Consider the following 19,550-nt stretch of genomic DNA (forward strand, 5'->3'; position numbering starts at 1 on the left):
CAGTCATACATGAATATACATACATTCGTTTTCATATTCTTTTTCACCGTAAGCTACCACAAGATATCAAATGTAGTTCCCTGTGCTATACAGTATAAACTTGTTTATCTATTTTATATATACTAGTCCGTATCTGCAATTCTCGAACTCCTAATTTATCCCTTCCCACCCCCTTCCGGCCTGGTAACCATAAGTTTGTTTTCTATGTCCGTGAGTCTGTTTCTGTTTTACAAATAAGTTCATTTGTCTTTTTTTTTAATTGTACACTTTAAATGGATGAATTTTATGGCTTGCAAATTATTCAATAAAGTTTTTTTTCTTTTAATCTGTTCTCAAGGAGGAATCTGAAAGAGAAGAGTGGCATAAAGAGAGGTCTCTTGGATTTGAGTAATGTCTTCTCTAAAGCTCTACCACCAGGAAACAAAGGTCAGACCTGAGATTTTTGATCTATATATCCTAATATTCCACCATTTTCTCTCTCCACCTCTCATCAAGGTTTTTTCTTTATAATTTATCACATGAATAATCTAACCCAGTGGAGCCTGGTGATAGACATTGGGGATTGGCAACCCGGAAACCACTCACAATGCTCTCTTCTCTTGCCCTCTCCCACCATAGAGGCTGGAGAGCAAAATACAGTTGGCCATCTATACTTTCGGTTCTGTATTAGTGGATTCCTCATCTGTGGATTCAACCAACCTCAGATTGAAAAAAATTTTTTCCAGAAAATTCCAGAAAGTAAAACTTGAATTTGCTACATGCTAGCAGCTATTTACATAGCATTTACATTGTATGTACAACTATTAACATAACAGTTGCGTTTATTAGGTACTATAAGTAATCTAGAGATGATTTAAAGTATACACGGAGGACGTGCGTAGGTTATCTGCAAATACCACGCTATTTTATATAAAGGGCTTGAACAGCTGCAGATTGTGGTATTCGCAGGGGTCCTGGAACCAATCCCTGGGTGATTGCACTCCATTTTCCTTTTTTGCTGCTAGAAGCAGCCATATGATTCAGTTCTGGCCAATACAATGTAAGCAGAACTCTCTCAGATCAGATTTCCAGGCAAGTTTTACTTTCCAGATGAAAAGGATAGTTACAACTGGCAGAGCCCTTTTGTCCCTGTCGTCCCTGCTGTCTCTTCCTCCTTCTTCGTGCCTAGAGAGCAGACATGAGGCCTGAAGATGCAACAGCCAGTTGGTGACATGAGGTGACAAGCATGAATAAAGGCCCATAAGCTAAGGAAGTTGGAGCAGAAAGACTGACAGACTCTTAGTCTTTGTCAGCATTTCTCAGCAGCTCTACCCGTGCTGGACTGCTCAGCTCCAGATTTCTCATTGTGTGAAAAAAAGAAAACACTTTTTTGCTAGCCTACTATTACTTGTTACAAACAGATATCCTTTTACTTGCACAGGTACCCTTTAATCGCAACCAACAGCACTTTTAACAAGCCAATTATAAGACTTTCATATTTCAAAATGATCTAAATATGTCTAAGTCAAAGTGGGCTTATTTTAATGTCCAGGGGAATGGAAAAGGATAACTCCCTTTTAAGAAAATAAAATAGGCCTTTATTTTATACATGAGTCTCTTAAGAGTGTAGCTGGTATTAGTTGCCCTAAGCAGGACTCATCCTGGGGCCCTAACAAGACTGAGTTTCTTGCCCAAAAGGCTGAGGACCAAAGCCTGGACTCATGGGTGAATTCATACTCTGATGATCACTTGGCCAGTTTCTCCTGGTGACACAACTACCTCCCCATCCTGCCCCTTCTGTCAATGTCATATCACACTGATGACTCCACCCAAGGAATCTTTATGGAAACAGAAAGTATAGTCTAGCCTGATACAGATATTTCCTCTCAGCTCCTGTGCCTGTCCCAAGACACACTCCAGGTGCAGTGGACAAGCTGTCCACTCAGTGACTCATCCCTGAACCACTTCCCATCACCTGGCCCACTTCCTTCTGACCAACTTTTTAAAATCCTGGCTGCTGATTTTTGTATTCCTTCTCCTACACATTTCCCCACTGCTCCCATTGGATTTGACCTTGGTTGACTCAAAAAGCCTTGGGTGATCCCTTTCCTGTTTTGACTTGTCTCCCTCTACCCCAACCCTGAACTTAAGGGCTCTCTCCCACCAGGCCTGCCCTGTTCTTGCAATCAGGACTTAGACCCACAGAACTATCCAGGGCACACTCCTCCTATCATAAAGGGCACAAGTTGGAATCAACCACACTGGATTCAGCATGAGATGTGACAATCCCAGCAATTTCCAGAGCTGTTGCCTGGGCTTTTCTACCTCAGGGATTTAAGTTCAGCAAAAAGACAGGGAAACTTTCAGCAGGACTGGTGATTTCCCAGGGAGGCTCTGAGAAAGTAGCCGCTTCAGTAAGTAGCATCTGTAGACTGAAGCTTTTCCTAGTTGGCAGCCCAGAGCTGTCCTGTCAGCTGCCATTTCCATAGCAGCGATTATGGAGTGACTGACACTCGGTACTGTGTCTGCGGTGACTCCAGCTAACAATTAAGTCACACCAGCTCAGCATGTTCCCTTTTAATTACTTACAATCTGAAGTAGGTATTAGAACCAGGCAGGTCCTGAGTTTGAATACCAGCTGTACCTACTTGGCCCCAGTCTTCCCTGAATCTCAGTTTTCTCAGTCATGAAATAATAATAGTTATACCTCCCTCACAGATACACCGCATAAAAACACCTAGCATGCACATTCCTGACGCAGCAGACACTGACCAACGTGAAGTCCAGTTCTTTTTTCTTATTCCAACCTGAGGTAGAATCTCCAGGATCCTAAAGACCTGCTTCACCTGGGAGTCCTCTATATTCAGTTCTAATTCTTCCTTGTCCTTAAGTCAGGGGAAGGTGGTATCCTACAGTACAGACTTGAGTTTCTGACTGGACACACTTCTAGACAGGAGTAGTATTGGGGGGTGGAGATAGGCTCAAGGAAATGCTTATTCCATGGCTTTTAAACTTCAGTGTACATGAGAATCATTTAAGGAGTTTATTAAAAATACGTATACCCAAGTCCCTCCCTCAGTGACTGAGAGTCAGACCCAGGAATCTACATTTTTAATAAAATTTTCAGAATGTGCTCCAAAGTTCGAGAATCACTGCCCTGTCTGGAAGTTTCTCTCTTCTCTTGACCTAGCTACTCTGGTAGATAGAGTAGGTGGTGGGGCCCAGTTGGGAGCTGTGGTATAGTAAAACATATTTGATTTCTGTCTCCAGTTCCTGGCACAAAACTCCCAAATGCTTGGTTCTCTTGGGTGATGAGTGTCTTGATTGATGAGTGTCTTATGCTAATGAGACAAGCTTTGGTTGGTGGAAGGAGGGTTAGGGGGCAGCCACACTAGATTTTCACATGGGGACTGGTCACCAGAAAAACCAACCAAGTGATTAAAAGACTAGACTTTTGGCTCTAGCCCCTGGCCTCTTCAGGAAGGGGAGGGGGAGAGACTGGGTTCAATCACCAATGGCCAGTAATTTAATTAATCATGCCTAGCTAATAAAACTTTGATTAAACCCCCCTGAAAAACAAGTTCCCTAAGCTTCCAGGTTGGTGAACACATTCACGTGCTGGGAAGATGGCACCACAGGAGAGAGTGTGGAAGCTCTGTGCCAATCCCCACCCCTCACCCTTATTCCCTATAACTTCTCTATGCATCTGTAGGGGAGCAAAATTTGCCACCCCAAAATATCTCTTTGTCATGCAGATTATTTTGAGCTGAAAACTATCAAGTCCCAAAAGACTCAGGAAGAACGGTTGACCTTCTCCCTGACTGCCTAAAGAATGTAGATAGAGGACCTGCTCCGGGAAGGGAGCTATCACTATGGATGACTATAGTATGAACTAGGTATGACTGACAGGGAGGAACCTAGCAAAGTCGGTTTGTTAAAATTCCTGTGTCCCACTGTCTCTGTATGGCCCAGCAAATATTTGTTTACCAACAAACTTTTGTTTTTCCACCTCCATGTCAATTGCCTCTCTCCCCTTTGAAGTCCCAAACCACTACACTCCACATCCTCATTTTCTTTAACTGAAGATGGTATTTAAGGTGAGAGCTTCAGCCATTTTGGCGAGTTAGTTTTCCTGGGTTTCTCCCATAAATACATGTTATTAAACTTTTATTTGATTTTCTTCTGTTAATCTGTCTCGTGTCAACTTAATTCTTAGACCAACCAGAAGAACCTAGAAGGGCAGAGGAAAATTTCTTCTTCACTGACACATCTCTTCCATTTGGCTGTTTCTAAGTTATATCCTTCATAATGAACTGGTAAACGTTAAGTGTTTTCCTGAGTTTTATGAGTCTTTGTAACATATTATCAAATCTGAGGAGAGTGTATGGGAACTCCCAAATTTGGAGTCAGCCAGGCAGAAGAGTGAATAGCCTGAGTACCCCATTTGCAGCTGGTCTGAAGTAAAGGCATGCACGTGGGACTGAGCCCCTTAACTCACATGATCTGGCACTAACTCTAGGTAGATAGTATCAGAATTGAATTAAATTGGCACCCAGTTAGTGTCATAGAATTGGTTGGTATGTAGAAAAACGACACACATTTAGTGTCAGCTGTGGTGTCAGGGAAAAAGAACCACTACACAGGGGCCTGTCACATTTTGTCTCCTGACTTCACCTGGCCCTTGTGTAACCACACTTCTTTATAGAATGTGGTTAAGCTCAGAAGAAACGGCCAATTCTGTTGCAATTCTCTGACCTAAATTCAGTGTTAACCTTTTGAAGAGGAATAGAAGTGGGGTTAAAATGTTCCCTGTTCAAGTCTACCCAAAAGGAGGGCAGAATTTCCCTATAGGCCTCTGACATACTGACTGTGATCCACAGCACACCCAGAGGACAGTCTCCAACAAGCCACGGAGCTAAGGGCCTGTGCTATAATAGCGTGCAAGCTCATTTGCTGGAATCATCAATGGACTAGTTGACCACCTTGACTCTGGCTGGACCCCACCTGAGCTGCTCTCAATCTTTTGAGCCTAGTCATATTGTATCTGCCAGACCCCTTCCATCTAGCTAGATTCTCTGCCCTGGTTCCTCTGGGCTGTTTATTAGTGGTCAAGCCTTTCCTCAAGCCTCAGAGTTGCTGTAATAAGCTCATTCAGCCATTTCCACCAGAATGTGTCCAGGTAAAGTCTTTGCTGATAAGCCTTCCAATCTTGGCCCCATGTCTGAGGTTCCAGCTATGCTGCTGTCCCAGCATTTGTTGTTAAGATGCTATTCCCTCCCTTCCTCACCTTCTCGTCTCTCTTTCTTCCTGGAGTAGCCACGCAGTTTCATCAATCAATGCCACTCATCTTGTTATAGCTTCTGGCATACCTGAAATCATTCAAAGGGGCCTCATTCTTAGTCTTTTGTGTGTGTGTGCGTGTGTGTGGTAATTTTTCACAGAGATTTCCTCTGCTAGGACCCTGTTCAGGACAAAGTTAACCCGGTCAATGATTGTCTCACTCACCTGCAGGGAGGGAGACACAGTCACTTTGGTAAAAGATGGCACAATATCAAAGGACATGACTGAGGCTCAAGGTGCTGAAGTCCAAGTGGAATGAACTAGCTGAGTGAGCTGAGTGCTTCTACTTTGATCAGAGGCTTAAGTCTTCCATGAAGGAGAAGCTTCCCTGGGACTAGAGGGCTATAATGCAGAGCCACCATTAGCTAGTGGAGAGCATCTGCCAGCTGCAAGGTCATCCCCGGGGCCCTCAGCTAGACACTACTTGTGATAATGCCCCAGGCATTTGACCTTAGGAAATTCCTTACTCTAACTACACAGGGTCAGTACTGACTCTTAAAAACTGCTCCCTCCAACTTTGGTTCAGTCTCCTCTTTCATGATACAAATAACCCTTGAACCCTTGTCCTGGGCTGACTGACTTGGGTTTCTCCATGTTCTTATGGGAGTAAGTTATGTGAGGTCTAGGGGGAAATCCTGTGGGCTTGGATTCTTCCTCCACTGACAGACCCATCACCTTCAAAATGCTTCCCAACCTCACCCAACTAGAGCTCACCCAGTGATGAGCCTCTCCACGTAGAGCTTGTTTAGACCTCGCTACTTTGATCCTTGGAATCTCTAGCACCACATTCACAAATGCACCATCAACTGGAATAAAATCCAGATTGAGAAAGTCTTCTTCCAGATCCCTGGAAGTCACATGATTCCTTTGTGTTACTTTGGGCAGTGCCTGGAGAGTATCTGATACCAGTCCCATCCCAGGAGTGTGTTCATAGATATCTGTCACCAGTGCCTACCCAAAGCGTAGGCTCAGATTCTCATTATGTACAAAGGATGGGAGGAATAAAGCAGCTATTAGCAAACCTCTAAGGTTCGTACAAAGTATTTCTTTAAATTCCAGCAAACTTTAGTAAAGAATGTGTCAAAGTACTGCTATCTCCAATGTCTTTTCCTTTATACTACTTTAATAGAATCCTATAATTAAGATTATACATATCCCAACCTACCCTGAAGTTTGTTATGATCATGTGAGTAAATTCTGGCCAATGGAGATGAAGGGAAGTAAAGAATAAAACTTTCAGGATGTGTCCTTAAAGGGAGGGGGCTGCCCTTTCTCCAACATTCTCGCTCCCTGCCTCCTCTCCTTCACCCTTCTCCTCTAAATGTGGACATGCCAGCATAACTCCTTGGCCAAGTGAACTACAGGCCACACCCTAGAGATGTGAAGCAGCAAGTTAGAGGGAGCCTAGGTCCCAGGTGACCACATTGAGAACTGCCATCCTAACCTTGACCACTTGTTGAGACAAGCAATGGTGAGCCTGAGCATCCCTGAACATCCCTTTTGGATATGCCAAGAATACAAGACCCTGACTGCTCTTCAGCCAGCCATTTCTCAAAGTTGAATTCACAATGAGCAGGCTCAAGGGATAAAGTAACATCTTCTCCCAGACAAAGAGCAGGCTTGCTCACCACTCGCTATAAAAATGGTAGATTACAGTTGTCATGCAAATCCACTGTGTGTAGAGTAGCCACCTTGCTCCCTCCATGTTGCCTCCAAGGGTCTTGAGGGGCATGGGGAACCAGCACCAACATGATGCCCATGCTGCTTGCTATGCAGTGAGTAATAAAATCTTTTGTCTCAGGCCCAAGAATCTTGTATCTTCAGCCAGCATCCGTGAAACAGTAATTTATTAGTTTGAAGTAGAGTAAAATCCTAGAACTTCACATACTTACCACTGGACTGTTTTTAGGAAAGAATCAACTTATATTTCTTTTAAGCCACTGTTATTTTGGATCTCTGTTACAGGCAGCCAGACCTAATCTAAACTAATCAAACAGTTGCTTTTCAAAGTTCTGATTTGGCAAAAAAAAAAAAAAAAAAAAAAAAAAAAGCTTATTACATCTTGTCAGATATTTATCATTGAAGCTGAGCCAAATATGATCCATTAAAAAGCAAGAAATTATAAAAGTGTTAAGGGGAGGGTATAGCTCAGTGTGTAGAGTGTGTGCTTGGCATGTATGAGATCCTGGGTTCAATCCCCAGTAATTCCATTAAATAAAGAAATAAAACCTAATTACCTTCCCCCTCCAAAAAACACAAAAAAAATTTTTTTAAATAAATTTTAGTGGGGAGGATATAGCTCAGTGGTAGAGTGTGTGCTTAGCATACACAAGGTCCTGGACTCAATCCCTAGTACCTCCATAATAAACAAACAAACAAACAAACAAACAAACAACCTAATTACCCCTCTCCACCAAAAAAAGAGAAAAAAATGTTGAGACCTCTTGAACAAGTAGAATATAGAAATTAAGAAGATCACATTATGACTGGTTCCCATGGTTAGCAGACATGGAAAGGACTGAGTCACAGCTTACTGAATCAGCCTGGCAAAATCACGAGAGTGAATTCTTCACATTTCTTTGAGTGAGATAGTCTTAAAATGTTTCTTGAATGCTACTTTCTACCGAGAACTATATTCACTCATGATACTGTGAGAAATAGAGTCCAGATAAACTTGGAGAGCAATTCCCTGATCCGCCTTGTCCTCTTCCAAGGCAGGGATTAATGTGCTTCAGGCTAGGCTGGATCTGAGCTAACTAACATTCTTTGTAAAACGTTGATAGCTCTGTCCTTTGAAAAACAGCAGGGTAATTAAAAGTGTTGAGAAAGGTTCCAGCAAAGTTACATCAATACCACATTAGTCAAGAGATCAAGGCAAAGATACAACAAGAATAAAGTGACGATGTGGCAACACCTGCTACTGAACCACTGACAAGATGTTGAAAGCTTTTTATGAAACATAGGTATTTTGATGTGTCAAAATATTCTGAATGCTTGAGTAGAGTTCCCTACTAGAACTCTAGTAGAGTTCCCTGTGTAGTTATTTTTTATTTCCAGCTTCTAACACTTAAATGACATTAGTCCCATTACTCTTTTTGGTGGGTGCATGTTGTTTCTACCTGACCAGCATCCATTTTCTCTTTGGGAATAGCATCCTGGTTTCCCTCTGGGGAATCACCCCTCCATCCTCTCCCAGTCCATATTGTTGGGTGAGCCTGACTCCACACTACCAAACCCCAGGTAATTTGTTCAGAAGAGCACATGACCAAGTGAATTCAATACTGGGACTTTTGTTGATATTATTGGGAATGTGAAGTTTCCTTTATTCTAAGATTGCTATTATAAGGTAATATAAGCCTGGGGATGCTAGAAATCATAGGTAGAAAGAGCAGTTCTGAAAATAGGGCTGACACAGTGGAAAACAGAACCAACAGGAAGAGAAACACCAAGTCCTACTGACATAATTTTAGCTCAGATCCAACTATGCCTGAATATACCTATTCATCCCTAGACTTTTCACTATGTTAGTCAATAAATTCCCTTTTTTGTGTAAGCTAAGTTTGAGTTGCTTTATACCATCCAGAAATAAAAGAGTTCTGACTCTGGAAAGTATCACAAAATACACTCAGAAGTGGCTATTCCTCAATTAAAAAAAAAAAGAGAGAGAGAGACAGAGGCAGAAAACGGGGAGGGGTAGGGGGAAGAAGTGTGTATTGAGTCTGTATAAAAGCAAAGAATGTGCTCAGGCTAGTTGTGGCTCCAGGATTTCTATAAATGGTTGGCACAATCAAAGTCAGACAGACTGGATGAAGGATTTGTTTTGAAGCTGTTTTACATAAGTTTGCTTAAACATCTGTTATTTATATCAAAGAATAGGGGGAAGAAAAGACCCCCCACCCCAACCAAGCTACTCCCTTGGCACTACTGACTCAAACTAAGGAAAGATCAACAAACAAGGCTTCTAGAGCACTATGAGGTGTCTAATCCATATCTGACTATAAATGCTTATCAGAGGCAGGATGATAGAGTGGAAAGTGATCTGGGTTCAAATCCTAGCTTTACAACTTACCAGGCTAAATGACCCTGGACTAATGGCTTAAATCCTCGGAGATCTAGCTTGTTCTGCAATTTTTTGTATTTGATATAAATGATATAGCTGCACCCTTCTGCCCTGCTTTACTTCTCCTTTAACATTATAATTATGAAATTCATGCCTGAGAATCTGTGGAACCCTAGAGCATTCATTTTCCTGTTATGTCATATTCTATTACACGGAAGTATCAATATTTTTATCCATTTTTCAATTGATGGATCTTAGATTGTTTCCAAATTTTTATTCTTACATAAACTACTGCCATAAATATTCTTGTTTATATGCAAAAGATCATCTAGGGTATATTCCAAGGAATGAATTTCTGGATTTGGGGCCATTGCTGAGGTATGTGCAATTTGAATTTATTAGATATTGACAAGTTGTCCTCTAGAGTGGTTTTATCAATTGAAATTTACACCAGCTTTGTCAGAGAGATGCTTCACGTCCTTTCTAGCAATCAAGCATTCATTCAACAAATATTTTTTAGTGACCTACTAATCTGTTCTAGGTACTAGGATATAGCAGTGAAATCTGTTCTCCTGAAGCTTCATTTTCTTGGCAGGAGATATGATAATAAATAAAGAAATGAATATATAATAGGTCTGGAGGTGATGAGTGCCTTGTTTCCAGGGCCTTTGGGTGCCAAGGACTAGTTCTTCTCCTTGCGCTCTTTTTTGCCCACAGTAAGTGAATGCAGTGCTCTCTTGAGCCCAATGTGACCGAATTCCAGACACTGATTTTTTAAAACTTTCAATTACCATAAAAATTAGATGATGAATATTTTACATTGATGTAATGTTTTATAGTTTAATTAGTGCTTTGGAATCCATGGTCTCAATTGACCACAACACTAGGCAAAATGTAAGGAAGTGGTTAAATGCTCCTATCTCTGTGGTCAAGCTGCCTGAGAACAAATCCTGGTTTCCTGACTTACTAACCACGTGATCTTAAACAAGTTATTTAACCTCTGTAAGTTTCAATTTCTGTATCAGATAATAAAGTCTGATTCACAAGGATGCTCATCAGAGAGCTCAGTAATTTTTATCACCTTGTTTACTAGGATTAATTAATAATTGGATGGACCCATCATGTGATATGATTCCCATTTTATAGATGAGGAAACTGAGGTCCAAAGTGGTTGAACAAATTGCCCAGGCAGTAAGTTCTGGTGCCTCTTGAACCCAGGTCCTCTGGCACAGAACCAGCTCTCCACTAGAACATTATATATATGAATCTATCATGTATTCACTCAATAATCATTTATTGAGCATCTAAAATTGCCAGTCACTGCTTTGTGCTAGGAAATCCCCAATATCGGAATATTTCCAATATGGCTGATCATCTTTGGGCAGGCCTAGAATTATAGCTATCTTGAGGTCAGTTCCAGTACTGACTATGAATTGAATTTTGAAGATTTTACTAAAGCTTTTATGGAGGGTAGAGATGACACACCAAAGCATAATAATTATTTATATCATATTCGACTGTAAACATCTTGAAGGCAAAGATCATATTTTACCTATCAATGTACAAGTAGAACTTAGCACAGTGTCTGGCACATACTCATTGAATATTTGATGAATTAATGACATGCCATACAACAAAATTTAATCTGTCTTCCTCATCAGCTTTTCATATGCCCCCATAATGTGTTCCCCAGCAGCTGCTTCAAAATTGTTGATGAAATAGAGTTGAATTTAACTGTGAAGAATTCTACCTCTTGTGAACTTGATGGGATTCTCCCAGGAATTCCTGGCTTCCAGATACAAGTAGTTCTCACCTGAAGCCAAATAGAGTGTTGTTTGGGTTACAAAAAATATGGAAGTCAAAATATTGAGTCAAGGAGCCCCAATAGTTGAATAAGCAATAACAACAAAATGTATTCATGGAAAGATTAAGAAATGATCTAAGACAGTGCATACTGAGTACCCAATGAAGAGAACTGGCAATAAACACTATTGGATTTCAGAACAATAAGAAGGGGAACAGGAGGGTGGTCAGGTATCAACCTGACTGAAGAGAATCTATTCTAGGTTTCTTTATTGACTAATTGTGAGGTATTGTGAGTTGGTTTTATCATTTTAGCTCAGAGAATTTCCTCTGTGTGGTGGCCTATCAACAGCCTAAGGCTTTGGAGCCATCTTCATGGGCTTAGGATCTGATGGATCCCAGAAACAGTCCACTTGCAGTTTCTGTTTAGAATAAGGAGGTGCCACCCAGGGTCTAAGGCTCAGGTTTCCCCATTCCTGACTCCCCTAGCACTCAGCTTTGGGGACTAACCTCCAGCTGAGAAGAGGAACAGACCTTATTCTTTACCTGTCCGTCCTGATACCTCACTCTCTGGTTGAAGAAAAAGGTATCCACCTTAAGTAACTCTTCTTTGACATGTGTCACAATTTCTACTCCTTTTATCTTGTAATCTCACTCTCTGCCCCTATTCCCAAAATAGAAATAAATGCCTCCTAGAATTTGAGAATGCCTCATTTTCAAGATTACTACCTTACTTCTGATCTAATCCAACATATGGGAGGGAGAATATTTCCTTAGATTTAATCATCATCATCATCTTCTTTTTCTTTAAGTGAATAAATATTCCTTTAGTGTATCACTGTGGAACTAGGAAAATAGGATATTTTGGTAAGAAAAATCAAGGTTTGTGCCTGACAGTTGACTTAGCACAAGGACAATATGTTAAACTCTTCAAAGCTAAAGGAAAATGAAATAAGTGTACCTCTTAAAGGGACATCATGGTATGTTTCATTTTCTACCAAGCCGAGTTATAAGACACCCACTAGTGTCTTGGCTCTGGCCATCCAAATGCGTTTATTTATTTCTGTGACAATACGAGCTTGGCAGAACATTGAGAACTGGTGGCTGAGAAAAGACTACAGATCACAGAAGACATTCTAAGACATCCTTGCTAACACAGCTTTGCTGAAAGGGCTTGTGTATGAATCAGCCATAAATGTTAAGTGGGCTGATGAGGGTTGCAGAATTCATGAGAATTTCTGATGAAGCAGCACCAAGAGTGCCTATCAGTTATTGTACGAGTGCGGTGTAGTCTATAATTTGATTTGTTTGGGTCTTTTTGTTATTACATGTTATGCTTCACTGAAGCTTGTTGCAAGCTTTCTTTTTCCTTTGCTATCAGAGTTCCCCTGATTCATGAATGAGAACTGAGGCTCTGTGGCAAGAATGTTAAATATTCCTTCAAACTACTCAAACAGATAGGGTTAAGAGACGGTTTTGTTTTATTAGCATCTGATTCCAGGAGTATGATTCCAATTCTCCTAATTCCCTAATAGATGCATTTTGGCACTCACCACAGTCTAGTTGGATCCCCTCTGAAGTATGTAGGAACCAGATCAAAAGCAGCATTGCAAAGACTAGATGAGTATGCAGATGGTCAAGTAAAACATGTCATCAGGCTTCCAGAATCTTCCCCCTTCCTAGGCCCAGTACTGTATGGAGTGGACAGATTTAGCAGAGAAATGCATAGGCCCCTGTATTTTATCTGACAATCCTATTAAGGCCTTTAGTAGCTCTATTTTAGTCCTCAGCCGTTGGAGCCTTTTTTGGGAGAAAAAAAGTCTGAGGTTAGTTATCGAAATTTGGAGCAATATTTCTCAGGGTCTGGTCTCTGATAAACTGCATTAGAATAATCTGAGCAACCTGTGAAAAAAACAGACTCCTGAATCTCACCCTAGACTTACAGAATCAGACATTTCAGGTATGGGCCTGGGGATATGCATTTTAAAAACTTCTTATATAAGTCTGAGACACACCAAAGCATAACAATTATTTAATAACTTCAGTGTTTTTCCTCTCCCAGCAGTACAGACTTAAAGCCTTTTACTCCTTATGGAAAGGAGATAATAAAATTATGGTATCTGACATTGATGAGGACCTTAATAAATATGAATCCCTAATCCCTTCTTGTTATTTTTTGGGGGGTGGGGTGGGGAACTAGGTTGATTTGTTTTTTGAGGAGGTACTGGGAATTGAACCCCAGGACCTCATAGCATGCTAAGCATGTGCTCTATCACTTAAGTTATACCCTCCCCCTCCTTAATCCCTTCTTAAAGGAACTTTGGACTTCAGGAACAAGATGAGATAGATACCCAAGACCCTTTCCCAGTCTCCTGAAGAACAGAAAAGTCAGAGGCTGCCTCTGATCTCCTTCATATAGCTAAGCCCTTATCCATCTACATGTGACTCTGTACAGGCTGCAACTCCAGGCTGGCATCAGGAGAGCCTCTGGGCCGTGACTTCAGAAGAAACTTGTTCAGAGCTGTTTGTGTGGACAAACAGAATGGATCTTCAGTCATTACGCAGAGAAACCTGCAATTATTTACCCCTTCTTTAAACTACTTCTGTACTTCTTTCCCCTCTGGATCAGAGTTAACTTAAAAACCAAAATTTCTTGGGGAAGGTATAGCTCAGTGGTAGAGCCGTACTTAGCATGCATGAGGTCCTATGTTCAGTCCCCAGTACCTCCATATAAACAAACAAACCTAATTACCTCACCCTCTTAAAAAAAAGAAAAAAAAGAAAACACCAAAAATTCCACCTCTTCCTCTCCTCACTGTTCTAATTGTAATCTCTGTATTTTCCAGCATTTTATCTGAAAGTCAGCCACCAATATTAATGGAGAGCTCATTGCACGTTGAAAACCTCGGCCAGAGAATGGAATAGAATCCTGCAGATTCAGGATTTGGGTTTAGAAAGACTACAGGCCCCAACATGCAATTTCACCTTCCAAAGACTATCACTCCCAACATGCAATGCATCCAGGGTTAGCAAAGGAAAACAACTGGCTGGATACTGCCAACCCCGCGGCAAAGTGCCTTCGTGCTATCCTCAGGCAAAGGAATGATTAGTGCCCCGGAGGATTTTTTTTGTGGGAGTGGTCACTCCCTAAATCCAGGCAAGGAAGAGGAGGAGTCTGAGCCGCGTCCCGCCCTTCTCCAGTAAACTTGTCGCTCCAGGTTTGGCGGCGGGAGTTCGAAGGCCCAGGAGCAGCGGCACAGCTCGAGCTTTCGCCATGGTTTCGGTGACCAGAGCCGTGTTTGGGGAACTGCCCTTGGGGGCAGGGACGGTGGAGAAGTTCCAGCTGCAGTCAGACCAGCTAAGAGTAGGACATCATGTCCTGGGGCTGCACCATCACGGCCCTGGAGGTAAAAGACAGGCAGGGCAGAGCCTCAGACGTGGTGCTCGGCTTTGCCGAATTGGAAGGTGGGTTGAATTCAGTCCCGGGCTACGGACGGACCCCAGGCCCACCGCGCACACTGCCCCACACTGGCTGCTCGCTATGCAGGGTGCAGGGACCGAGGGGAAGTACCGAGTTTGTGACCGTCAGGCTTGCTTGGATCCGGGCTAACTCACTATGTTGGGATCCAGTGTTTGGAAAAAGGCAAAATGCATGGAAACAGCTGTAGGGCTTGGACTCTGGGTTATACATTCAGGCCTTGCCTTAATTAAAAAATCAGTTGAGGGTAAGATAAAACTCCAGCAACCCTGGAGCGATCTTTGATCTGCCAGATCTCTGTGAGGGAGGGAGAGAGAGAAAAGTGCACCCTAGAGGAGGTGTGGCTCCCAGCTCTTCCCTCTTGCCCTTCCTGATGAATGAAAAAAAAATCAAAGACAGCATCTTCTACTTCCTTTCTCCTTGATCAGATTCTCTTTGGGTTTTGGTTGTCTCACAAATGCTCCATAAGGTAAGCTCAGAGGGTGCAGACAGCTTATGCGCTTTGGCCTGTGGGGTACAGTGCCCAGCACCCCCTGGCTGATCAACAACCACGTGTAGGTTTATTTTATTTATTTGTTTATTTTATCAGAGGTACTGGGGATTGAACCCAGGACCTCGTGCATGCTAAGCACACGCTCTACCACTGAGCTGCACCCTCCCCCAACAACCACATGTTGAAAGGACATGGAAGAACAACTTATTGTCTAGAAACAAGTCTCCTTATAACTTGGGTGGACTTTTATTCTTTGGGAATCAGCAATTAAGAACATTAATATTCAGGGGGATGGGTATAGCTCAGCGGTAGAGCGCATGCTTAGCACACATGAGGTCCTGGGTTCAATTCTTAGTGTCTACATTAATATTCATTAATTCAAAGACTGTTGATTCGGTTATTTCATTCAGTGAGACAGACAAAGTTCTCACCCTCATGGAACTTGCAGTTTAGATGTGGAGATAGACCTTAGCCAAATAATTGCATAAATAAATAATTAAAATTGCAGTTTGGTCGGGACGAGGGAAAATGTACACATTGCTTGCTCCCTCGTGGCACACCCAAGTAGCCAGACAGAAAATGAGGTCTGAGATAAAGTTGGCAAAGGACACCTGCTTGAGAATTAATTCTCTCTGCTCAGTGGTCAGGGAATGAACAAAATCTGTTAGAGAGGAGATCTGAGGTTTTACTGTAAATGTCTTTTTTTGTCTGTGTGATTCTTTAGATATGTAACATGGCTCAAGGTTAGAGGTCAATAGAAAACTGAGAGTATTGGTTTTCCCTTAGGATACCGAAGCTGGCCCATTTCCTTGACAAAATGTATTATAAAAAATATTCCTAAAGATCCTATTCTTTGCCCTCTGGTTGTCTTTGACTGCTTTGGAGCCTTCACAGCTTGGCTTGGAGAAGGGGTAGGTAACCTTCAGCAGAATTTCTTTGGTAATTTCAGTGAGTCTCACTGGTAGGAGGGTGCAGGGCCTGGGGAAAACCTTCCCCACTTCACCTTGTTCTCCACATCCCATTCAGCTTCTGGGAGTGGGTGATCATATCTTCTGTCTTCAGAGTCAGAAGGCAAGAGAGTTGACAACTGACGAAAGAGAATTCTTTAGAATTATTTTTTGCTGAATCACCTCTCTCTGTTAGCATAACCATTTGCTAGACTGAAGCAGAATCACAGAGATTACTTGACTGGTGCAAAATTGCCTGATGGGATCCAAGGAGAATGGAATCCTAGAATTTCGGAGCCAGTAAAGCATTGGAGCTGACAAGCTATAACCAACTGCTTTTATCACCTCATTTCCATCTCTGCCTTATCACCATTCAGGAGGGGACTACCCTCACCCTACATACACATATGTACACACGCTTGTCCACACACTGGCTTCTTACTTTTTTTAGTTCTGATGTGAGAGTCACGTGGATCTTAAAGCACAAGGCACCTTTGTGGAATTCACATGAAACGTGTGCCAGGATGACATGGCACCTGGAAAGCACCAGTTTCTTACCAGGCACAGAAATGCCAGTTTTGTCAGGGCATTAATATAATTGTCACTGTGTACCCCTGAGTCTTGCGGGAGTCTAGGTGAAAGAAAGTATTATCCCCAGATGGAGAAAAAATAAATCCCCTCGGATTACAATGATCTAGCTTGTATTAGCTGTGCTGCCCTCCTTGTTATTAACATCTCTTGAGAAAGTTAAATAGCATTTTTTTTTACCAGGATACATCACAGGCGTCACAAAATGCCAGGTGGAATCAAAGCGTCTAAAATACTCTAGGTGCTAGATCAAGACAGACATTTTCAATTCAATGTTAAAATTTACATAGTTTAATTATTTAAAGAGGGCAAGCTATTTTCAAAAGAAAAAAGCCTTCAGAATATCTAATAAGGCTTTCTAATATGTTCAGCCATCTTTGAGTTGCAAGTGGACCTTTGTTCTGTTTTTAAAGCCCTGTCTTTATGTTTTTGTCTTATTTAGTACATTTTGTAGTATTTCCGTTTTTTAGTATTGTCAAAGATACGGAAGACTTCATATATGTCGTAACAGGCAGCATAATTGTCTCAATCAGAATAGTGTGAAATGGTGGTCTGCTACTATTTTGATCAATCCTAGTGTGTTAAAACCCATGTTAAGAAATTGGTGACAGAGATGTCTTTAAGAAGGGTAGCTAGCAGGGAGGATATAGCTCAGTGGTAGAGTGTGCGCTTAGCATGCACGAGGTCTTGGGTTGGATCCTCAGTAACTCCATTAAAATAAAAAAATAAATGAACCTAACTACCTCCTTCAGGAACAAAAAGGAAGGAAGGAAGGAAAGGAAGAAAGAAAGGAAGGAAGGAAGGAAGGAAGGAAGGAAAAGAAAGAAAGAAAAGAAAAGAAAGGTAGCTGGGGTACAGGAATAGGAAGGAGATTTAATTTTCACTCTAGTCTTTTAGAATGTCTGGGTAGGTAAGTATTGTACAAACTGAGGCAAACAGTTTAAAGCAATAAGATGTGACAGAGTAAGTGGTTGTCTTCACATTATCATGTCCCAGAAATGTTTTGAGCCACAGGGAAGAGAGAAGCATGAATAATTCCATGAGACATGGTCCTTTTGTAATTGTCAGGTTAGATGTGAACTATCTCCAATTTCCCAGATAGATTATATAAACTACTTGGACGATGGCCATGACCAGAGGTCAGAATGGTTCAATTCCTCCCTAGGAAAATGAGATCTTCTGTAGAATTCTAAAAAGGCAAATCTTATGACTGTTTGGTAAAGGCTAGAAAATCAGTAGTGCCTCCTGAGGTTTTTTGTTTTTTGTTTTTCTTTTTTTCCTGCCATTTTTTTGTGTTGAAAATATCTTTAAATGTTTTTCATCTGCATGTTCCACCTGCAGTCATTATGACTTCTTTTAAAACCAGTGATGAGAATATTTGCTTATAAGCTACAGGTATAAATAACCTACTCATACATGCAATGTGATTCCTTCCCCTTTATCTTTCCCCCAGTTAACACCAACACCCAGCTATTACTGCCATGAGAACCATCATGGAAAGATTAGAAAAAATAAACTTAGTGCTTTTGGAAAAACCTGAGTTTATAAAAGGGAGTGGGAAGAAAAGGGACCGGTTTAGAGACTGTGGTTTTTTACAGATGGCCATATTCCAGGTGGCCAAGAGTGTCCTTATAGGAGCATTGAGGATTCCTAGTTTAAATCTCTGCTTTGTCCCTTAAAACTGTGACCTTGGGCAAGTTATTTCACCTCTCTAGACCTATTTCGTCTGAAACAAATGGATAATGATGATCAGATGTGCTATTGGCTGTGATTGTGTCTGACTATAGTGAACAATTAATAATTTTAATCTCCTTTCCTTCTTTTGCCCCCAAATATCTTCCCTCACACTCTGAACTTTTTATTTCACTTTGTTAACAATACACAAAATGGCATGGAGATTCGTCTGGGACAACTATCAGCCATTTAAAAATATATAAAATATTTGGGATGCTTAAAGCATTTGTCAATTAAAATAGTGTTTGTTTTCCTCAAAAAAGCAAAAAGAAAGTCATTCAGGATGTGGATGTTTTGACTGAGAATCATGAGAAATTTTATTTGAGACTTTCAGGCACTCTGGCTAATGGCTAAGGCTTGGGGTAGGTGTCATAACTGGAATCTTTGGGATGTTAGAGGAGTGGAAAGGGCCATACCCCTTGTTAAGCACTTATTGATATATTCTGGGCAGTCCCTTGCCTAGAGAAAGGACAAATTTTTCTTCTAACCATTATCCCACATCAGCAATTGACTTGATTAAATCAACATTCATGACGTAGAAACTGCCCGTTCTCATGGAAAACAGTATTTTCTACTTTTCATATCAAGCTTTTTAGTCCTATTCAGAATTTGGAGACTGTCACTTTTCTTAATTCTGATTTGATTTAAAAGCTTAGTAATATATGAAAATAGTGTAAAGTCCATTTGTTCTGAAGACTTTCTCAGAGACAGTTGGGAGCAGTGGTTTCTACTGTCCTTATGGTTTAATCCTTAAAAACTTCATCTTAATTAACCAAGGTCTGACAAGTGCTTCTTACCTCTGTGAGCTTATTAATTGTCAACAGAAAGTGGTCCCTTCTGAGGGAATTCTTGCAAGCCCGTGAGGCCGTAGCCTTGCTTTTGGATTTGTCCTAGTCTCTGATGCCAAGCACGTGGGGGGCAGAGAGTAGGGGCTTTGTCAAGGTAGGAGTCAAAAAGAGCTATAGCCAAATAATTTTTGGAAAAAGTTCTGCTTTTACATTTTTGAGCTGAAAAGCAAATGAAATTTGTTCCACATTATATGTCATAAGGGAAATGCAAATTAAAACAACATTGAGATCTATTAGAATGGCCAAAATCCAGAACACTGATACACAAATGCTGACAAGG

The 19,550-nt window shown here is 41.3% G+C and overlaps 1 protein-coding gene across 1 annotated transcript in view; it reads left to right on the forward strand.

The window, feature by feature from the left end:
- The first annotated feature begins 331 nt into the window (after positions 1-331).
- The window catches only part of GALM (galactose mutarotase), a 60,010-nt gene continuing 40,791 nt past the window's right edge, over positions 332-19,550 (forward strand). Inside the window, 3 exon segments of the mRNA XM_006181056.3 lie at positions 332-426; positions 14,029-14,549; positions 14,551-14,647. Of these exon segments, the coding sequence (XP_006181118.2) occupies positions 14,457-14,549; positions 14,551-14,647 (190 nt within the window). The 5' untranslated portion in view covers positions 332-426; positions 14,029-14,456.

Source organism: Camelus ferus, chromosome 15, assembly GCF_009834535.1.
Source record: "Camelus ferus isolate YT-003-E chromosome 15, BCGSAC_Cfer_1.0, whole genome shotgun sequence".
Classification (NCBI taxonomy): domain Eukaryota; kingdom Metazoa; phylum Chordata; class Mammalia; order Artiodactyla; family Camelidae; genus Camelus; species Camelus ferus.